Raw genomic sequence first — 23,691 nt, 5'->3', positions numbered from 1 at the left:
CAAAAAAGGAGACAAAGCTGCTACTGAAGGGCATGTTGATTTTAGTGCCCTGATGTAAGGGGTTAAAAACTTTGAGCAGCCACCCTTCATAATTCAGCCGTGATGTGCCTTATATGAAATACACAGAGTGAAGAAAGCTGCCATGACACAATGCAATGGATTTCATCTCAACTCCATCATAGGTTTTGGATATGTGCTTATTTGGAAGAACACAAAAGACAGAGGAGCCAAGGGTGTGGGCTACGCTGAGTAAAAGCTTCCCCTTGTTCACAGAAACAGCAGAACGTAAGAAGATACATACTGTATCTACTGTAAAGCTTTACCTTTAAACTTGAATCAGCACCACACCTAAAATGTATATAGCTTTCCTACAAGGCATCACACTGACAGCTACAACCTGGTAGCCTGCAGATTGAATTGCTCTTGTTTGATCCCAGAACAGTAGTAGCAAGGGAATAATGGCCATCATGCACTCTCCTCCTGACTAGCTGATCGATTTCCCTTGGCCTTGCCCTTCAGAGCCTCCAGAGCCTTCTCTGTGAAGACAGGAGAGAGTTTTCTGGGGCTGTGGTACTCTGAACTCCGAATGCTGAAGACAAAAAAATGACATTTTTAATGGTGGACCAGAGGGTGAAAACTGTCTGAGGAGTCTAATTCTCAAAGAATTACAGTTTTTTAAACAGTGAAACATTTCAGCATCACTGATAACGTGAAAACAATAAATGCAGTCAAGAAGTGTCCAAAAGTAACTTGTCTTTATTTTAGCTTCATAAAGTTATACAACAGGCACTCTGCAATTAAAGTTGCAGTGAGAATACAGAATAAGATGAAAGCAGCTCAATAAAGAAATGTTTTAGGCAACACTGAATGCAACTGATAATTACTTCATGAGTTTTGTTGTGGATAAAAAAAACAAAGTTCCCCATTTAACTATTACAGCGAGCAAAATAGCCTGAAACAGGTTAACACACTAACATATAGCAAGTAGCTATTGTACACTGGACAAATAACTTCTCTAATCAAAATCATATATTGAAACGTTTTTCTTTTTCATGGTTCCAGCAACATGACTACATTATTGCAATGGACAATGGAAAAGAATAAAACTGTTATCACTGTTATTCTTATACATATCACAAATGAGTTGCATATACAAGAAAGCTACTTAAAGCAATATTCCTATTATGCTGTGCAGTGCCGAGACTGAGCTGCTCTACAATTCATGCCTTCTTTTGACAATAGCCCCTCAAGAAAAATAGTTGGGGATTGCATGTATTTGATTTTTCTGCCTTGGCCTAAATATCCATTGCCATCTTTCATTGATAGAACTGTTCTTAGATTTTAGGTATTAATTTTTTTAACTTATTGTGACAGGCTTCAATAATTGCACACAGAATACTATTTCAAATAGCTACTTATTATAATCCCTTTAGAATTCTTCAATAACAGAGCACTGATTGTGCCTTCTCTCTAGCTGTGCAATAAAATCCTCGTCAGGCTGCCTGACAGAGGCGGCTGCTACCTAAGGTTACAAATCACATTTGTTATTATTACAGGCTTTGAAGAAAAGCACTTACATGGCTCACAAAGGTAAATGACTAAGAAAAACAAGAAATTTACATTCCTACCCACTTTGTATGTAACATAATAGCATTGGTTTGTGGATTTGATAAGTAATATGTTCAGTTCTGATTGCAACAAAGCTATGCACAGATTGCTTCATAATGTGGTTCACTATGACATTTTTATGCAAATGGTCAAAATGTAGAAATGACCTTTCTGAGAGACCGGTCTTGAAGCCGAGATGAGCTTGATGGTTATGTCAGCTATTCAGTGGCTGACAGTTGCATAAAAATCATTACAATGCAAGTATTTATTCCATGGGGAGGGAGCTGTCATAACCACACAGCAGACTAGGAATATATCTGACCCAATAGTGTATATAGTTACTCGTTTAAGTTAACCTGCACAAACAGTATACATTTCACAGAAATGATGCAGCATCTAATTAACAGATTTACAATTTAGCCACAGAAATAAGGAGATCATTTCATCGTTTGAAAGATACATTTTATTGTAAGAAAGGCTTATAAAGAGCTGAAAGAACCGTAAAAAAGCAGCAAGCTAAGAAAAGACAACAGTTTGAGGTGTTCGTCTTTGTCATGCAGCATTACACCAAATCTGATAGTTATTTTTGGATGCCATTAATTTAAGGCACTTGCAACAATGCCAAACAGCCAGTTAATGAGTGATTCTAGTCTAGTGTTGGAGAGAATACAGTCTTCAAATTGATGATGTTACACATTGAGATCATTCAAGTCTGATTAAACCAAAGACAAACAATGCACACAGTCTCAGATATTCAAATTAAGTAATAATGCCATCATACTCTAAAAAATAAAAAAATTAACATGTATCACAAACTGTTGATGCTAAAATATCTATATACACAAATATTTATCTGTGGTCCTACGATTAAATAACATTTCTCAACTTATTAATCCAGCACAGTGTAAGTCACGTACAGAGCTTTTGCACCTAGAATATGGAATTCATTTAGCTTTCATTGCACATAATTCATTGAAATTCAGGTTTGTGGCAATATGAAGAACATATCTACAGAAAAAGAGTACACTGAAAAATTATTGGTACGCAACGTCTAAGTTTCAATTTGAATAGATGTTGAAATATAAAAAATACTATACATAGATGCTACCACTATTAATGAATTGCAACTAGTATTCATTTTATAGTATGTATGTTCTGATGATTGTAATGTGTTGGTGTTGTTCTCATGTAAATGTCATCATTTCCTTCAGAGATCATTAGTCTCAAATGATGTAACACTTGTGCACCACAGTCAGAAATGTAGAACATTGGTTCCTACTCCTGTAACAGTCTGCCACCTTGTGGTGCCTTGAATACTGTATCAAGTGAAATAACATCATTTCATAAATGTGCCGTACCTGCATTTCATTAACACACTAACTAAATTACACGCAATTCATAGGGTATTTTTGTATTTTCCCACTCTTAAAACATTTGGGAATCCCACCAATTCTGTCCAGACAGATTCATGAAGAAAAAAACTTCCATACAAAACCCCTTTCAAATTTTGAAAATTGAGATACAAATTCTAAAACTATTTTAAAGAAATAAAAACACCTTTATGTCTTCCCCCTAGTTTTAATATTATAATACTGTTAGTGTTTCTTTTCTTCAAATTAGGATTTGAAGTCTGTATTTGAAGTGTTTTACCTAAAACTGCCATGTGCAGTAGCCTGTTCAGGGGGTTTAGAAAGTGAAAAGCTCTTGTCCTCAATTGAATGTATATGGGATATCATATGAAAGCAGATACCGAAGAGTAAAAAATTGCATATGATGACAACTGTATTTACAAAAACAAGAACATAGCATACAGTTTTATCTGAATATCTGTAGGCTACACATTTTTTAAGTTTTAATTAGCAATGCACTCTTCTGATTAGTCGTAGAAGTACCATAACTATCAAAAGAGAAAGTAAATCAAAAACAACATTTGTGCTTTTAAGGTAAATTTTCATACACTGTAGATAAACAGATCTTAATATTATATATTAATTTATTCAACAATAATAACATTCAGCTTTGTCATGAGCACTTAGAAAGAAGTAAACATGACAGTTATTACTCTGACGTGAGTGATCCAATAGTGTCATGGTCCTGTCTAAGTCTGAAGGTGGCTGCACTCATTCTAAAAGGAGGGAGCCATGCTGTATCAATACAACGGCCAGCTAGGATTATTGAATATACCTCCACTCCAGTTACCGATGAAAAGCTGTAAAATCCAAAATATAAGGATGAACCAAGGCTTCAAATTTTTCTCTTACCCAATTTTCTTATCTTTAAAACTAGCAGTAGAGGCGAGCAGGTTCTTTGCAGCAAAAGAAAACCTAATGTTCCTGCTAAGTTTAAACAAAAAGGCCTTGCTCCAGGACCACCATTTGCACAACAATAAATATGAAGGTAAAATACCAAAGGAGCCCTGCTGTTATCTAAACTTAAGTCCCAATGCCACTGGAGTAACTGAAGCAGCATCAGTAAAGGCATCTTGGTGACCCAGAGCATTGCTTTTTCCTTCATTTTTCCATTAATTCACCTCTTTGTTACAGGTTGCGCTTGCAGCTTTGTCCTGAAGAAGCTGTCCTAGGCAACACAGAAGCATGTTGAGGAAATGAGGTTAAAAGTCATTGTCCCATCCTGAGTTATCATCTGGAGGTGGGTCATCGTTGTCTTCAGGGAAACTGTCAAAGTTACTTGTGTCTGTGGGAGATGTGACCTGAAAAAACAAAATGTACGCCCAGAATTATTTACAATTTGATGAGAGAGAATAATACTTACACTTTATATTAATAGGTCCTAGCCCTGGTCCCGAAGGACTAGTGTCTGCTCATTTTCATTCAAGCCTTGAGCTGTTACTTTAATAGAACTATGTCCACATAATTAACGTCAAAATATGTCAATTGTTAGTTCAACTGATGTATGTGAGACCTCAGCTAATGTTAAAGGCAATAGAAACATTGTCAAGATCAAGTATAAGAATCATTGGTCTATATAATACAGAGACATTTGAAATGAACTTCATACACTGGACTTCTACAACATACTGTAGTTGTACAATTCCTGTCACCAGAGTTGGGAGACAGACCTTTATGATTCAGGTAAAATTATGAGACTAACATAATTATGAGACAGTACAAGTAAACAACCTCAGTCCATTCCCTGAGGATCAAAATCCAGCAGATTTTTAGGTCTGTTTAAAACATTACCATCTATTCAAAAGTATTCAATTGGTCCAATCAAGCTAAAGATCAGTCACTAATTAAGTCACTAACAGCAGAAGTGGAAAAGGCACTGTGGCCAGTTGCATTTTGTAATATTTTTGTAGCTCTGAAAGCTATTAGGATTAATAAAACCAGATAAGCCATGTAATAAACCACAAACATGTTCTGTACATAAAAACTGAATTGCTAAAAATTTGAATGTAGGAAGGTCTGAGCTAAGAAGAAGAACAGATGAAAAAGCAAATTTTGTACTTGCATTGGGTATTATAGGAGGTGTCAGGGTTCCTTTGCGTAAACCCTCCCAGTTAAAGCCTTCAAACCACCTATGAAGAATAAAGCAAAGATGGTTAATGGGGTTTTCACACTGATTGACCTTTGGCATCTTAGATACAGTTTTTATATTTATACAGCACATTGGATCTTCATATTTTCACGATCACAAAATATATTAGCTGTTTTATTCTTAGAGAAGACTAATACATAGCCGTGAACTGTCAAAAGAGTCCCACTAGGGCAGAGCACTCAGCCTTGGTAAAATGATTCCAGGCCTTTACAAAACTTTGAATCTTCTAGTATGATGAGCACTAAAATCCTTTGTCTAAATTGAGCCTTAGCTCATCCAGGTGCTTCATATCACTTTGGTAATTAACTATTACCTGGAGCAAAAGCCTGCAATGGTATGGATTCTACATGCCAGGTTAACTATTCCTGCACTTACATACTGAACATAGTGACGTAGAAATATTGTTTCATTCTGCAGTCACTCACTTGTGCTTCTGGATATCTTTCACACCGTTTTTCAAGTTTCCTAGTCTTTCAGAAGGATTGTCCCTGAAAAAAAGGAAAAGCGCTTTAGGAAAACTATCAAGCAGTAAAATGAGTGATCCATTTCTATTCTGAATACATTACCATGATAGCACTCACCTGCATAGTTTTTTGATTAAATTAGCAGCATTTTTGGTTATCTTCTTTGGAAATTCAATCATGTCAATGCCCCTCAGTATGATGTTGTAAGTTTTCATAGGATCAGGGCCTGAGAAAGGTGGGCTTAAAAAAAAAAGACATCTGCGTCATTGTTGCTACCATAAATACATAATAGGAATTTTGGCCAATTACAGTTTACTAATTTCTAAGATGTTGTGAAAATGGACTTGTAATGAATGTAGTTTTGTACACCAAAACAAGTGACGTTAACATCATTAGCATCCAGCACCTACCTTTATAAATGCTTTCATTTCATTTATTTTATATATAAAGTACTGTATATACCCAAGATTTAATAGTGTGTTCCAGTCCTCTCCATCACCACTGTTCAGTGAACCAGATTTGATGAATTCAGCTGCTGTTAACATCACAAGGCTGCCTCCCCAGGAGGCTTGTGTTCACAACAGGCCCCTGACATATTTAACCACAGAACTGTATTTTTACAACCTCAGGAGCAGTTTGCTGGCAGGACTAAGGTATGTTAGTGAAAACACTCTTGTCTTTCAACAAACACTTTGAAGCATTTTGTAGCTCTGTTCAGCTTTTGCAGCTTATGATTGTTTTTCAGTTGTTTTCTTTTAAACAGTTAGAGACATGACTAAACAATAAAAATTAAGAAAAAATAGCAAAATTGCATATCTAAAAACCCTGTGAATCTAAAATACTGTATAGTTAATTTAGAAATCTAGGCACCTGAATGGTACAGTTACATTTATATTTTATATTTTACTAACAGGGCCTTAGGGTGCTTCACATTAATCACACAAGACTGTGAAACTTGTAACTGATGTGTCACTTGTGACCTTTGCTATCTTAGAACAAGTGTTTGCTTTTATGTCTTACCTGCCAGTCAGAAGTTCATACATTAGGATCCCTAAAGACCAGTAGTCAGCTGAAATGTCATGGCCTTTATTCAGGATAATCTCTGGTGCTACATACTCTGGCGTCCCACAGAAAGTCCATGTTTTCTTTCCAAATCCTATTTTTTTGGCAAAGCCAAAGTCAACCTAAAAGAACACACAGTCCTTCAGAATGTAATGTTGCCAATCAAAATCAACATATTTTCTTGTCAACAACAGAAAGCCAGTCTTGCATGCTTTTTTCTGAGCAGTGTATGAGTGAAACAATTCAAGGTATTTCATGACAGTGAGCTCTTCATGAAGTGTTTAGAACACTGAAAAGGCACTTTTGATTCCAATCTGGCACTTACAAGCTTTGCGTAACCTCTGTGATCTAGGATGAGGTTTTCTGGTTTCAGGTCCCGGTATATAATTCCTTTGGAATGCAGGTAAGCGAAAGCTTCAACAACACATGCTGTGTAAAATCGAGTTGTTGAATCTTCAAATGAACCTCTACAATAAAAAAAAATTTAACACTTACATGTAACAGAGCAACTTTGACATCTGAATTAAGCATGTGACAAGACTGTAATTTTCTTGTAATAAAATATCCCGCCTGCTTAAAAAAACACTAAGAATTAGTGGATCTATGTCCTGCCTGCATTATTATTTTTACAACTATGGAACAAGCTACCCAGCCATGTTTTGAAGTCAATAAGCAGTTTTGTTTAAGATACTACATCTCAATTAGCTACTTACTACCAAGTGATCTAGATGGGCCGAGTGGCCTCCTCCTGTTTGCAAGTGTTACTATGCAGAAATTCTTAAAGCAATAAATGATTATTCAGGAAAACAAATGAATAAAAATGATCATGTTCTTTCTATTCATTTTCATTGTTTATGGGAATGAAATGTATTTAATAAAAAACACATTAAATTATTTATTTTAAATATTCTATTAAAGTCTATTAAAGTTAAAGTCACCATACCTGTCCCTGAGAATGGTCCATAACTCTCCTCCAAGGCAAGCCTCCATTAACATGTACAGGTACTTGCTGTCCTTGAAAGTCCTATAGAGCCTAATAAAAAAAGACACCAACTCTGTGATTAAGTATGTAAAGAATCCTACAACTCTTACAATTCTCTTTCAAATAATAATATTAATCTTTATTTTTATATAGCACCTTTAAAAGTGACTTCTAAAAGCACTTTACAACACAAAATACACACTGAGAGAAAATAGTAGATGGGGGTATGGAATGCAATAGGAAAGCAATTGGGCATATAGAACCATTAAAAAAAAACCTTTCTGAAAATAGACATCTTTAAGAAATCTTAAATAATCTTTTTGAGATTTTTGTTATCATTTAGCAGGTCATGGCTGAAACCTCTCTGCAAGAAAGATTACTTTCACTTTCTTATTGGACTTCTGCCCCCTGCTTTTCTTCGCTGTACTGCCTGGGACTGAAGATGCGGAGATGTCGCTTTCTCTTTCTCTGGCAAGAAATCCCCTTGGCATTGGAAAAGATGACTGCATCCTTGCAGCTGCTCCTGCAAGGTTCCCGTCTAACTTTCAGCTCAGAGAGCAGCTAGCTTGTACAGCTTCTCACTTTTAGTACACTCATTACTAAGTGTTGTGTAACATTTAAAATGTATTTTGCTGCAGATCCCACAGCAATTCCACACTTTGGAAAGAGCAAAGCTGCTATGGGCGTGCATGCTAGGTTCCAGACACAGAAACCGTGCTGGACAGGTGTGGATACCTCACAATGAAATCAGAGTGGGCCTCCTGCATGATCTGCTTCTCTGATCGAATGTGCTCCTGCTGCCTGGTGTCCACTATGTGTCTCTTCTTCAGGATCTTCATTGCAAATGTTTTGGCTTCATCACTTTTCAGTTGGACCTGCAAAATAAACCTTACATGTAGGTTCTCTAGCTGCTCGAAAGCTGTGCAAAATACTTGATGTTCAGAGTAAGCATGACCTACACTTTTGCAAAAAGAGTTTTGCTGTGAAACATTTTTTTTCAACGTTATTTTCATAAATAACTTTTTTTTTTGCAAAATGTATGACATCAGGTTGCTATCGCAGCAGAATGTGACCTTCGTAAGTTCTGCATTTTTAATGACCACGTGGTGCTAATTACTGTTACAGTGTGGAATGGTCAAATCTGTACCTGCTATCTTAAGATGTTTTTGCTCTGAGTTGAGTTTTTCACATTTCGTACCTTAGGCGGAGTCAGTGTGAAGGGTCATTCGATCTCTGCTATCGAGCAATAATCCACACCAGGGTGAACATGATGCCCCTGGCAAGGGGACACTTGTTTCTGCTTTGCTGCGCTCAAAATAGGTCAGGACAACCAAGCCAAAAAGAGTTGGGGGTTCCTCATTAGGTCACACTGCTGGGCTTTTCCTTTACTGAACTACTGATGGTCTCAGTTCCTCCACGCTGCACCAGCCTCAAACTCCCTGCCCATGTGGTGTCTTGCACCACATACTGCTGTCTATCTAGTTTCCAGAGGCAGTAAATGTACCAATGAGTACACTGCTAGCTATAGATTAGATCAAAAAGCCTACGTGTTGTCAACTGAAAATGACTTCTTTGTTATTCTTTAAATTGGACACCAAGATGCTCTAATCTAAAGAAATTGCTATATTACACACAAAAAAATATTATCAATTCGTCTGGAAAAGAAATATATTTTCATCATAGGTACACAGAACATACTCTGGTATTTGAGAGAAGCACAGGTGTTTGATCTTACTTCCCTGTACACATGGTAGATTGTACCTGTCACAAAGTTAATCAGGCATTTTATTTTATTTTCCATTAAAAGAAATAGCCTGCAGACAGTAGCACATCTTTATATAGACCTTTACCAGCCAGTGACTGACTAATGATGGAATGCATACCCAGAAGGTTGTTATGACTGGGTTTCATTTTGTTGTTACTACTGTAATTTTTTAATGCTTACATGTATGCACCAAGAGTATCTCAGATGGAAGACAGAAAATGACATCTATTAAACTAATGCTGCCTTAAGATAAAATTTTAAACTTTGGCAGAATGGCAGAATTTACATGAGAAATTGATTCTGAAATTCCTGGAGAAGATACTGTGCACATCAAAGTTTATTAGTGTAGTTTACGAGAGTAGAATGTCAGGCCATTAAATTTCATATAGTGCCAAAGGGTACTGACAAACAATCAAAGGTGTGTCGTGCAGCCCATTGCATGATCTGACACATTATCCTGATAATGTATTTGCTGAGAGTGGGTACATGTAATACTTCTGGTACCACTGAAAAATGTGGTAGACTGTTTTGATATTATATGAAACACTCCAGTATAAAGGGTTCCTTACACTATAAAGGCAAACTCCCTCATTTGATTGTGTTTTTTTTGTCTGAAGTGCCTATTGTGTTTGTCTACAGACAAACCAAATGCATTTTCAAAACTGGACTGGCACAGGAATATTAAGAGGTGGAATGATTAATATTTTTGGTATTTTTGTTACTTGAATCTATAGGAGATCAGGATGTCCCTAACAGGAAGTACAAAATTAATGCTGCAATGCTTTTTTCTTATACAGGGGGAAAAAACATTATGAGTAATCATATAAAAATAATGCAGATAAATACATCCTAAACAAAATTGATACTTTCAGATTAGAGAGTAAATATTAAATATAGCTTTTGTATTTTACTAATATGTAACATCATCATGCACAAAATGAACCAAAACTGAATATTTGGCCTATTTCTGTAATAAGAAGATGCTCTTCTGTGGATCCAAGAAAGGCAAAATATTTGACTTCCCTGTGCTGAAGTTGTCGCATTTGCTTCTCGAAAGTTACATAAATATTACCTTTGTCAAAATCTTTCTTAAATCAATGATTAATTCAACCTGATCACAGGTTGAAGCAAAGTGGAATGACAGAGAGACAAGAACAGAAGTCAAGTGGATTTTCTCAAAGCCTACCAGCTCCACGCGGCCAAATCCGCCAACTCCCAGAGTATCGATGATGTTGAAGTCGGCCAACTTAAGATTGGAGAAGAAGGCATTCTCTGCTTCATATCTGCATTTTTTAAGGTGAAAGAAAGGAAACTTTTTTGAGGTGCAGATATAGTAAGTGATAGGGACTACCACAGGATGGTAGTGTGCGTGAACACTACTCAGTTGCCCCCTGTCCTTCTTCAGGGGGGTTGGATGTAGTTCTCTCATTTCTATTTCCTTTTCATCCAAGGAAATACTGCAAATATGTAATGCTTACAGAACTGTTTTATAAGTTTTTGGTTTTTAACCGGGATTTAAAAAAAAAAAACTGTCCTCTAGTCTTTCTAGATTTAGAGTAAACAGGTCTTTTTCCTTTTTACATCTTGGGTGTGTGGTTTAGTCGTCCTTCAGTTACAGAACAGAGACGTCTTCAGCACCCCAGACTCTGCATGTAGACCTTTTCCGATGGGCTGCAGGAGGTGTGCTATGTACAGTGCACTGAATGTGACAAAGCCATGAAACAGCACCAGGAAAAATGGACACACGACAAAAAAAGAAAAGTAACTGGCACCAGGTCCTGTCTCTTCTTCCGTCCTCTTTCTGTTACATGATTTAAGCAATATCCTCTGTCTAATTACAAAGTTTCTGTTATGACATGTAGATCTTGCAAAAATACATTCTCAAACAAGCTCAACCCAGAAATGTACTAAGAGACTGACTGGCACGGGCATGCAGTCCAAACACACGAAACAGTCTGCCAAAACAAGTCAGTGTGGTTCCCAGCAAGCACCAGTCCCTAAAAATACTCACTTACTGAACCTTGTGGTATTTTTAGAACTTGGAAAGCAGAGCTGAGCACTTGGACTTCAGACTGCTTGCTGAAAAAAGAACTCTGAGAATCTGAATGGCCTTGTAATTCACCTTCAACCTTCTGCAGCATATCATCTGATACATGGGAACAGCGCTGACAGAACTCATTATAGGTTCATGCTTTGGAAAGAATTTATTTTTCCTACCTATATATGAGTGTCAGCCGAATCGATTTCAGCATTCCAGAATGCTCAATATTGTATTCTTTTCAATAACTTTAATTTAGGTACAGTCTTTTATTTTACCACGTACACACAAAAAAGATTAAAAATACCTTTTATCCACTATCATGTTTTAAGAGAAATGAATAAGTTCATTTAAATGCAATGCATGCTACTGATCCCATTTTCTTTTTAACAGTAAATAAAAAAATGTATGCAGTGTTTAATTAATAACAACAATTAATGCTATTTTCAGGTAATGAATTAACATTGTGAAAAGGTCTTTCTCATTACCAGTGTAACCAAGTCAACTATGTGGAAAACAAAAAGCATGCTACTTGCATCAATATTCAACACCATGATTCTTAATAAAGGTTCACAAAGTAAAAATACTTAAGCTTTGGTTAAGATAAAGAGTGTTTTTATTTCCCTGTGTGTGAGTGTTTGCCTGATTGTGTGAATGGAGTGGGTGGTGGTGGAGAGGAGTGTAACTCTGACCATTATTTCTGTGACTGTGGGACTGCATGAATGCATTCCGTCAGCTACATCAAGATCAAGCTTAGAGAGGAACAGCCTGCAGACGCATCTGAAATTGCCCAGTGTGAGCGTTGCACCATTAATCAGCACTGGAAAAAGTGAGATGCCACATCAGTTCTGCATCAGCCTGACCAACACAAAATAAGACCCCCAGGACAGAACCGTCCTAAAACATATGACTGAAAAGAGAAAGGCCTTGCCTGCTAGGGGCTATTAAAAGGGTATGGACAGAGAACGGTACATCTAGCTGCACAGCCATCTAAACATTCTGTGAGCTGTTCTTTATGTTCTATATGTCTGCTGGATATTATGCACATGCGTATGATTTTAAAGTCCTCTGCAACTGTTGCCTTGTCTCAGACAAGAGAATTTTGCATGAATAGGAAATTTACTGGGCTAGCTACTCAATCTCTGGCATTCCCTTTTTGAGGCCAGAAGTATTAAAGCACAGAAAACCAACACCACAGCTGAAATGTTGTGTTTTCTTTCTTCTCTTTTCAGCATGGAATAAAACTATTACTTGTTCCTTTGCAGCCTAGGCATGCTGACACAGCTCCCCACCTGAACTACTTAAGTACCAATCAGCCCTGTTGTAACTACTTGACATTCCAATGCTACAGTGAGACTACAGCCCAGATTATTAATTACTGCATATATAATGGTCAACAGCATCAGCTTGATTGCTTTCCTTAAAGTGACCAAATATTTAAAGTGTTTTGAAGTATCACTTTCTATTTGATTCCTGTTGCCATAGCTTCAAACCTACCCTTTGACCCCTCTGAGCAGATGCAGCACATTACTTCCTGTACTCAAGCTTTTGCCTTATAGGGCTGAGAGATATGAGTAAACAGGGTCATTTATCTTATCCAGTGTTACATGCATGCTACTGACAGAGTAAATACTCATACCAATGTAAGCAATGATACTGATCCCAAAACCACGACTTTCCTTTCAAAACTAGGCAATCTCATTGGTGCACTGAAACAATGTTTTATTATGTGACTGAAAGCAGCTTTAAAAATAATAATTCCCTCAATACCCACAGGCTTTCTCTTGGATTTTTCCTACATCCTACACATCACTTACTTTACTTTTTTGTCCCAGATAGGAAATTTCCTTTGGAGGCAGGTAAAAACACTACACAATACATCCAACACAACATCAACCCATTAACAAATAAGAAACATACTTGTATGATGAGAAAGAAAATAAATGTATATATAAAAAGTAAAAAATACAAACAGTTGTCCAAATTGAGCAAGTTGATAGCTATAGAATAAAAGATGACTTAGCTCTATTGCTCTTGAATTTAGGCAGTTTAAATCGACGCCCAGATGGAAAGAGGTCAAGTTCACTGTGCAAGGGGTAGTCATGACAGTCAGCGATTGCATTGGCTTTCCACACTATTTGTTTGACGTAGATGTCTGAAAGCTGTAGTTGTTGTAAAGCAATAATTTTGCTGGATACCTTCACTATCCTGTTCAGTCTGTTTTTATTGTGTGTATTAAGGTTACCTAACCAGGCTACCGCACTGAATGTTCTGAAGGGCACATTCAATGAAAACTGTATAAATTAAGTCATTGTTGTAGTATACACATTACAACAGTGGAGGTTTCTTTGGAAGAACAGTCTCTGTAGGCTCTTCTAACATTTGGCATCCGTGTTTTCCTCAAAGGTTAGTTTGTAATCAGCAATAGACCTAAGATATTTGTAACTGTTGACAATTTTAATTACATTTGTACTAAACAGAAGAAACCATAATGCAACCAAACTCATAACACTGGTATAAGCAACAGGTTTAACTTAAGGGCTGCATTAAATACATTAAGTGACTGCTATAAAGTACAATGTATGTTACACACTGGAAGTCTCTTATCTTAATTGTGAGATTTATGTAATTTAAAAAAAAACAAGATCTTATAATTGTTTACATAATTTTATCTATAATTTTCCACTGTGAAGACAACATTTGTGACAGTCTACAACAATTCTAAATGTACACTATTAAAATAATGTTAATATATAAAATAATTAAATATATCATTTAAACATATGGATATTTTCTTTAATAACACATTTTGGCTCAAGTAGCTGAGGCAATATTATTAATTAAATCCTGTGCTGCAGCTGAGCTATTGCTTATTATGTTGTGTTATTTTTCTGTGATATGATTGCAATTAGAAACCTGGATGCAATTAAGCAAATGTTGCTTGTATTTATTATTGATGCCACAAATGATATATTACATATTGTTAGCTATTTTCAAATCACCTCCTTTTATACTCTTATATATAAGGCTTAACTTACTTATTACTTACTCTTAATTACATATAGAAGGTGTCAAGCATGTGTGTCAACTAAACGCATCTTAGTGCTATTAAACAATTATAATTATAATGATAATCTCAAGGCCACCCAAAAGTCCTGTTAAAGGAAAAGCAGTAAGCAATGAACTCATTAAACAATATTCCTTTCAGCTCAATATAAAGGTATGGCAAAAGCAACAAGAACTGAATCTTGCTTTGCTTAATTCACTGACCATGCTGGAAAAGATAAATAAGAATCTAGCCATCTTATGTTTACCCATGAAGCATTAGTCAATGTACCTATTTCCCTGTGACTTGAGATACCCTGATCTCAGTCCTGAGAACTTGCTATTTACAGTCATGGGTGCAAGCTAACATTTTCCCTGTCACATTTTATTTTCTTTAGTTTCAATTCTCTGTATGCCATATTTATTCACAACAAGTAGACCTTATTCCATTTCCCACGGAAATAAATCTTAGCCAGAGTTAGTATTTTAGCATAATTTTCACATGATTAAGATCAAATTCTTTAGGTTTGTGTACCATATATCTTAGTTAATTTTGTCACTGTATTTTGCATTTTGTGAAAATAAATCTTTCTACAATGTCAAAAGTAGTTGTAATTTAGATTCCTTTTACTTTTGGTATTGGTTGATTTCCAGAAAAGCAAATATATTTTTTAAAAAATCATTCTTTAGTTCACATGCTTCACTGAGGACACTGCGAAACAGCACACAAGGTTATATCAACGGTGTTGTCCTTTGCAAGTGAATGTGTTGGCCAACAAATAATGTAATAAAGACAGTACTTCAGATTATAGGCATGGTGACATGGCAAGCCAACGGTGTTGGCAGATATAGTTTCTGTTTCTCAGAAAACACACTTGTGTTTGGAAACTTGAAACAGCCCTTAATACACGGCCTACCAGGGGATATTACCAATAGATTTTCTCTCCACTGAGTTCACACTTACTCATGCCAGAGGAATGCTGCTAATAACTGAAGTGAACAATACAAAAATGGGTTAAATTTAAAAAATACATCGCATCTCTATTCCTCTGCCTCACTGTGTCTAGTCTTTCAGCAATTGCTTCTAAAGGGAACTGCGTTGCGCCGCTATAAGAGCTACAGAGGGGGGTGCTGTGGCTCTGTGGCTAAGGCTCTGCACCTGTGGCTGGAAGGTTGCCGGTTTGCATCCCATAGCTGGCAGAGGAATCCTACTCCGTTTGGCCCCCGAACAAGGCCCTTAACCCCAACTACTCCAGGGGTGCTGTATAAATGGCTGACCCTGCGCTCTGACTCCAAGCTTCTCTCCCTCTCTGTGTGTCTGTGTCTCATGGAGAGCAAGTTGGGGTATGCGAAAAGACTAATTCATAATACAAGAAATTGTATAGGGCCATTAAAGTGATCTTATCTCTTATCTGATCTTAGATCTAATCTTAGAGTACTGACAGCCAGGCAGGGATGTGCTAGAATGGAATCTACCAGGTATTGTGTTGGGGCTCTGAATGAGAACTTGAGTCAGCTATAAAGAAAATACCTGAAAAGAGAAACTAAAGGATGCTGTCAACCAAGTGACCTTTGGAAAAAGTTGTAAAAGGTAATTTGTCCTCCTTTAGACTCATATTAGTTTGGACAACATATCAATAGATTAAACATTGATATTTATAGTTACAGTATGGGAACTTCATATTCTATGCGGTATTTTTGCAGACTAGTATCTATGCCCTTTAAAAGGAAATCAGGATAAACAAATATAAGATGCTTAAGGAGGCTACTTATGAGAAAGACTTAAAGTTTAAAGATAGACATCATTTTCTCCAGACAGAGAGGGGAAGCAATAAATTAGAAAAATGTTAGGATATATATATATAAAAGTGTAGTATTTAAATCAAGGGATGTCAAATTGAAATTATATAATGTACTAGAGAAACCATGTTTAGAATGTGTTGTACAATTTTGGACACCACAATACAAAAATATATTATTGCTCTAGAATAAATCCAGAGTAGAGCAAATGGATATATTCCTGGGCAAAATAAGTGTTCTATACTGACTAAAGGCTGATAAAACTTAGCATCAGTTCTGATTTTAAATGCTTAACAATTCAAGGTTATCTTATTAAAGCACATTGTATGATGTGCAGTATGCTTTTCAGTTTATTTTTATAATGAGCTCAACTTATCAGGTTTTCTGCCAAGTGTTAAATTTGACCTGTTCTCCAATTTTATGTAGTTCTATACTATAGTTCTCCTATAGTATACCTTCTTCACAAGATTGAGTTATTGTTTTTCAGGACATCTCTAGACATCATCTAAACATTGGTTTATGTGAACATCATTCCACCATGCCAGCAGCCATATCACCCTGCAACTCACAACTGGCATCCCACTGAAGCTAAGCTAAGGTGTGAGCCTGGTAAGTACCTGGATGGGAGACCTCCCGGAAAAGCTAATTTTGCTGCCAGAAGAGGTGTTAGTGGGGCCAGTAGGGGGCGCTTGCCCTGTAGTCTGTGTGGGTCCTAATGCCCCAGTATAAGTGTAAAAAATGATTAACCATTATTATATGGGTTGGCAAATATAATCAAAACATAGCATAATTTCATGACAACAGAGACATTATTAACAACTACACTAACTGAGAGATTCAACAAATTTGAACATTCATTTCATCTCAGGTTCAAGTTTTCATGTACATTTTTAAACCCCTTCCGTAGTTTTCTATTCATTATGGTATTCCTTCGGTCTATGTGTTACAGCTCCCTCTAAGAACAGTTACGTCAACTGCATCGAAAACAATTGTTACAATTGAATAGCTACACCAACAACTACTCCTCACGCAGCATTCTGTGATGATAATGACTATTGTCAGATATCTAACTCATGTGACTTACAAAATATACTGTCACATGTAAATACACCAAATTTTATACAAATAAAAATAACAAGAAAAAAAGTGAAACAGTCACAAGTTATGAGTGATTTAGTACGCATATATCTGAGAGCTGAAAACAGAAACTGAAATATGTAATGAAGTCACATCAAACAAGATGGAAAGAAAAGTCAAATTATTTTTTCTAAAATCAGATGGATAGCACTTATGACAATAAATAGCACAAATAAAACTGCGAAAACCATCTCCTAGATAAAACAGTAAACTAGCCTTGTTTCTTTGCCAAATGTTTGTCTTATAATGGATTTTCACTGTTACAGCAAATCAGTGACAGCTGAATGAACTGTAAAGTTTTGATGGTTTAAAGTAAAATGTCTTATTAGACAAACACAATTTAACTAATTAAATTGTGTATTGGGAGGTAACGTCTTGTACTTATTATTAATGTTTATTAAGACCTGAAAACTTTAAATAATTTGCTGAAACAACATTTGTTAAACTTTCTGAACCTTTCTTTAAGATTGTAAGATAAATAACAAAAATTAAAAAAGAGCAGCATTTTTACTTTTTTATTTAAAAAGACTGATCGTGGCCATCGTGCATTTTGATGGCTGAAATTGCAGATTTTCCTCCCGGTTACTAATTTAATTATTTCAGCATCACCCTTCAGTCTCAGGTCCATGCAAGTACAGAGTAGTCTGCCGCTAATTAAATAGCTCAAATACAATGTCTGCTCACACAAGCCTGTAAACACTTGATGGTACGCAAAAGACTAGATTGTTTTCATCAGTGGGTGTTTGTCATGGCAACAACAGCTGTGTGAAAAGCTGAATCGCACTTTACAAGAAAGGAGCAGAAACTGCGAGCCTTAATCGTGACTTGTCAAATTTACATATTTATGCTCAGCAAAGGGATTGGATATAATTTACTCTACCTTTTACAATACGGAGCTGTCTGGTCAGGGCATGCTGCTGACACACACACCCACTACTGGTTTCCCTGTCATTCCAATTTCATTATTTCACATTAGCATTGCCTCTCAAATAGACATAGTCTATTTGATAAGCAGAGCTGTTCTCATGGAACATGGGGTTATTCGTATTCAAGTCTCACCAGAATCCCTTTCTTTCCACAGTTAATATATACTGAGTAAATCACTGTCAAAATGAAAATATACTATGCTTTTCTACATATTGTCCTTAATAGTATACTATTGCAGTGGTGATAAGCACAATAACATAGTAATCATGGATACAAAGACCTATGTTTGCACCAGGACTTCTAAGAACATGGATTTATTATGTATCCGTATCCTTACATTTCTTTAAGCAGATAATCTGCTGAATCACATCAGTGATGTGCTTGAAATTTAATTTTGCTGCTCTGGGGTATTATGGTGATAGAAAATCATACTTTTGTAAACCTTCACATTTGATGGATAGACCACAAACCTCTGCTCAATTGTAATCATTCTGTGTTTTGATAAAAATAGGCTCAAATAGCAGTATGGTGAAAAAATAATTTAACTAAATGCCATAAATGGTACCAGCATTTTGAATGGGAAAAAATACATTCAAATGAAAATAAACGTACACTCCATACCACTGAAAACAGGGAAAAAAGTCGATTTATTATTTGATATATATTCAGACTACAGCCTGGAAGTACCTAAAAGTGAAAAGGTGTAAAACTTTCATTCACATAGTGACTGTCTTCACAAACAATATTAAATTTAACAAATATAAAAATACAAAATTAACAACTTAATACAAAATGAGAAAAAGCCAATGTAAACTCTATGTGACTTTTAATATGAATTACACATTTTACATGAACTGGTTATAAATAGTTATTTGCATTGTTTTTTAGGCTGATTTCTATTTTTTTATTTGAGGTATAATGTAATTTCTAACAGCCTATGGTAAAAATAGGGTAACTTCAAATCTTAAAAAAATTTACAGGATCCAATTGTCTGCCACCAGGGGGCGAACTTGCACATCTTTTGAAGATGAAGTACATGAGACCCAGTATCTATTCATATGGCACTGTTAATTATAGTGCTAAAGCTTTCAAATAATACACTGCGTAAAACATAAGACATCAATGCCAAAGTTGCATTAAGACTTATTTATATCAAATAAATATACGCATCAAATAAATTTGGAGGATTTCATTTGCTATCTTCACCTTTCAGCAAAATGATTGATTTTGGTCTGTGGCATCACGTCTACTAGCTGGAACAAAAGGAAGTACTTTTTAGTGTAAGAGCTTCTTTAATGGAGTAATTGCTCAATAGAAAGCTTTCAAGCTCTTCCATTGAGAGACGCAATCAATTTGGTCTGACTGACAAAGAGATTATTTACAGAGGAGTGTCTGAATGGGAGTATTTCACCCTAGGATTTCACAATAAAGAGTGTCAACAGAAAGGAACAAATAAACGTTTTTAACAGGAAAAATCACAAAGGAATTTAAAACTGCTCAAATCTATACTATCGTAAGCCTCGTGTGCTTGTCCTTTCTCTGTTTATGGATAGCTACCTTTAGACATTCCAACTGAAGCCTGTAAAGTTAACTGCACAGTCTGGACCGGCTTACTTGACAGCAGACTATATCTCCCATAATGAGCTGTGAATCAGAATACTCAGCCAGTCAAAGACAGATGGCAGCAGCCTTCCATCCATTCATTTTCTAACTGCTTCATACAATTCAGGGCTGTGGGGGAGCCAGAGCCTATCCCTTTTAGCATTGGTTACAAAGCAGGATACACCACTGACAGGACACCAGTCTATCGTGTACTGTCCAGGGTGTATCCCATCTTGCACCCGCTGCTAACCGACACTCACACCAAGATCAGTTTTCCCAGAAGCCAGTTATCCTCCACAATGTCTTTGGACTGTGGGAAATACAAACATACAAACTCCACACAGTCAGCACCCCAGGTCCGGAATTGAACCCGGGGCCCCAGTGCTGCACGGCAGCAATGCTCACCACTGTGCCACCCGACCAGCCTTTCTTTACTATCCTATTTTCCTTGGTTTCGCTGAATTTAACTTTTTATTCTGCTTTGAGTTTATACAGTATGTGTGCACAGCCATGTTTTTTTCAGTTTTTGAATTCAGAACACATGTGGGAACCTCACTGACTTTTTAGTGGCGCAAAACACAGTTTTAAATGTCCAGCGTCTGATTCTTTTAGTTGAAGTGGACCCCAGTGACTTGGTAACTGTGCACTGATGGAAGCCATCTGGACTTTTTTTATAAATAGGGACTCAGAGGAATCTCAGAGGAATCACCAGTACTCAAGTATCATGACTGTTAGCCTTGCTTGTGTTGCTGGACCTTGCTTCCTAAAATATTTTAAACACACTTGGCATGCACAACTAATTAATATAGCTAAAACCTAAGATTTCACTTTATTATGTGCACAAAACAATACTCAGAAGAACAAGTAATAGGTTTATTCCATGCTGAAAAAAAGAAGAAAGAGAACACAACGTTTCGGCCGTGGAGCCTTCTTCAGGTGTGCTAAAGACCTTCTTCAGGTCTTCTTCAGGTAGCACACCTGAAGAAGGCTCCACGGCCGAAACGTTGTGTTCTCTTTCTTCTTTTTTTCAGCATGGAATAAACCTATTACTTGTTCCTTTGCAGCCTACGCATGCTGACGCAGCTACCCACCTGAACTACAATACTCAGAAGAACTGCACTCACAAAACATCCTATGGATACTAATACTATTAATAAGTAAATTTATATTCAATATTTATACATCGTAATAAAAGAAACAAACGGGACAGTAAAAGATGGCATAATGTTGGAACATGATGTCTGTTTAATCAGTTCTTACCTCATCACTGTAGCTGATTTGATTCTAACTTTATGATTTGAGTTGCTGTCAGAGAGACTAACTACAGATTTTAAACTATTTTAATACTTTAAAATTACAAAAGCATAGCCTAATAAATACTTAAATGCCTTTATGACTAAGTAACAGAAATAGATATTTACTTGTATGTTTAAATAACAGGAAAAAATATTTTTTATAGTAAACCAACATTTATACAGAAGGAAATAACAAATAAAAAAGCAGGAATAATATCAGGTATTTCTGCATTACTTCTATCCATTGGGCCAAATCACCTCATCACCTTTGCCCAATTAACTTTCTCACTAATAAGATGGTCTAATGCTTATGCCATAGTGCCATCAGAGGCACTCAAGTGTATCAGAGACAATGAATGATCAATTAATTAAACTTTAAAACATTTATTCAATATCCAAAATTGGTATATTCTTCTAAAACCACACCTGCATACATAGAATGTTTCGTTTCACATTCAGTATACAAGACGTGTATACCCTGTAGAAACAACAAGGTTAATGGAAGTCAAAAAGATACACTGCACTTCTATTGGATATTCTGTAAAGTATCTTTTTTGTCCCATTTTCATGAAGGATTAAAACACACTTGCATATCCATTCTTGAAACAAGTTATAAGAAAAATCAAGTTTGTCTGTTTTAATCAAGTCATTACTATGGGTTCCCTTTTATTATTCACTTTTCACAGAAAACATTGTTATTGAAAAAGTAACAAGTGAAATGACTTTTGCACACCCTCCATATTGAAACATTATCCACTGCTTCAATTTTAAATCATATTTAATGGGACTGCTTTTTTAATGCACGCAAACAGGTTGCAAGTGACACATACTGCTTCATAACTAAAATTGCCTTGTCAAATTTGATTGCTCATTTGTTTCTTTAGTAAAGTCATCAGAGGTAATTACAGCACAGGTCAGGGAAAAGAGCAATAGTAATTAAAATGTAATGCAAGCCAATGGTGATTTGCAAACTAATTCATAAAACTCATGAACTTTAAAAGATTAAGTTGCAGGACCCATTAAAACTATTTTAATTATACCTCTCTCAGATTCTAATTTGACTGAAAGAAAAAAGTGTTGATTTTCTTCTGAAGGAAGAATAGGAAATTCTATTGTATTTTGTCAATTAAAATCTTCACTTTACATCTACCTCATTAACCAATGCTGTCAATAACAGTGGATAGATTAATTCATAGGGACATATGTATATACAGTACTGCACGGAAATGGGAGTAATTCTAATTTGAATACATTTATTCATGTTGTTTGGAAAAATAGTTAAGACATTTTTGTAAATAAATGTAAAATATCAATTTTTGGCTTGACTTACTAGAATAAGAGAGGATACAGGAAATGTGGCTCAATGTGCTCATTTGTTTGTTTAGCAGGTTATAGAAGTAATTCTGCACAGTCCATGCCATAGTACAATATTCAAAATGTTTAAAATTGAATCCATTTAAAAGTTATCTACTTAGATTTTAAATATTTCTTGTTTCTGTAGTGAGAAAAGCACTGACTGATGCCAGCCTGCACTTGATGGGCATTTTGCATATCCCAACACTCATATTCCAAAGGGAGGATCATTACAGTTCTCCAAAGCTGAGTAGATCAACCAAAACAGCAGAACAGAAATTAAGATAGCTATTTTGCCTTCTGAGGAATCTGGACTTCGCTCTGAGGTCCGCACCAGTAGCCTGGGCCCAGAGGGTTTAATGGGGTGCGCCGGGTTTTAAAATACTGCCTGAGGATCAGAACTTGTAGGAAACATCTTGTGCAACTGTGTACATTAACAAAAACACATACAGTACTTTTAAGATATCTTGATATGAAGAAATATTATCACTATAAAGAAATACTGAGAGTTCATCATTAATGCATGTGCACTTATTTTTTTTAAATAAAGGCTATTTACAGTTGTTCCCCAATAGGAACACAGTTCAGTGTAAATGCTGTTCACCTGTGACTGATATTTATCTTTTCAAAAGACTTCCCATTCTTTGCAGCAGTCCACAGTGGATAGCCTAATCCCTGTAGGGTCATAAAACTTTCCATCTGTAGAGGATAATCTCCTTTTTGCTAACATTAAAATTTACTTTTTGAAGCTGTAAAACTACGAAGGGCTTCCAGCTGCATTTGAATCGAGTGAATATAAAGTATTCTAATGCCAGATGAGGCAGATACTGAGGGACACTGATTTCCTAGGGGGCTTGTCACAATGAGACTTTGACGGACTACAAAGTCAGTGAACAACCCCAACCAGCCTTCTGTCTCAATTTACTCACAGCTTTGCACTCATTTCTACATTTACCACAGTTTATTTTCTCATCGACACAGATGTCTTTGGTTGGCAGAGCTATGTACCAAGAGCTATGTACTTTGTAGTCCAGTATGTAAATTACAGCCATTGA

The 23,691-nt window shown here is 36.1% G+C and overlaps 1 protein-coding gene across 2 annotated transcripts in view; it reads right to left on the bottom strand.

The window, feature by feature from the left end:
- Window positions 1-738: 738 nt before the first annotated feature.
- prkg1b (protein kinase cGMP-dependent 1b) overlaps window positions 739-23,691 on the bottom strand; it is a 143,946-nt gene continuing 120,993 nt past the window's right edge. For both annotated transcript variants that reach the window (XM_006630376.3, XM_006630375.3), the window contains exons 10-18: window positions 10,626-10,722; window positions 8,410-8,549; window positions 7,636-7,725; window positions 7,018-7,159; window positions 6,651-6,814; window positions 5,748-5,870; window positions 5,592-5,654; window positions 5,080-5,146; window positions 739-4,318 (exon numbers count right to left, since the gene is read on the bottom strand). In XM_006630376.3, the coding sequence (XP_006630439.1) occupies window positions 4,220-4,318; window positions 5,080-5,146; window positions 5,592-5,654; window positions 5,748-5,870; window positions 6,651-6,814; window positions 7,018-7,159; window positions 7,636-7,725; window positions 8,410-8,549; window positions 10,626-10,722 (985 nt within the window). In that variant the 3' untranslated portion in view covers window positions 739-4,219. The remainder of the gene's footprint in view (window positions 4,319-5,079; window positions 5,147-5,591; window positions 5,655-5,747; window positions 5,871-6,650; window positions 6,815-7,017; window positions 7,160-7,635; window positions 7,726-8,409; window positions 8,550-10,625; window positions 10,723-23,691) is intronic.

This window comes from Lepisosteus oculatus, chromosome 4, assembly GCF_040954835.1.
Source record: "Lepisosteus oculatus isolate fLepOcu1 chromosome 4, fLepOcu1.hap2, whole genome shotgun sequence".
Lineage (NCBI taxonomy): Eukaryota > Metazoa > Chordata > Actinopteri > Semionotiformes > Lepisosteidae > Lepisosteus > Lepisosteus oculatus.
This window is presented reverse-complemented; position numbering and strand designations above follow the sequence as displayed.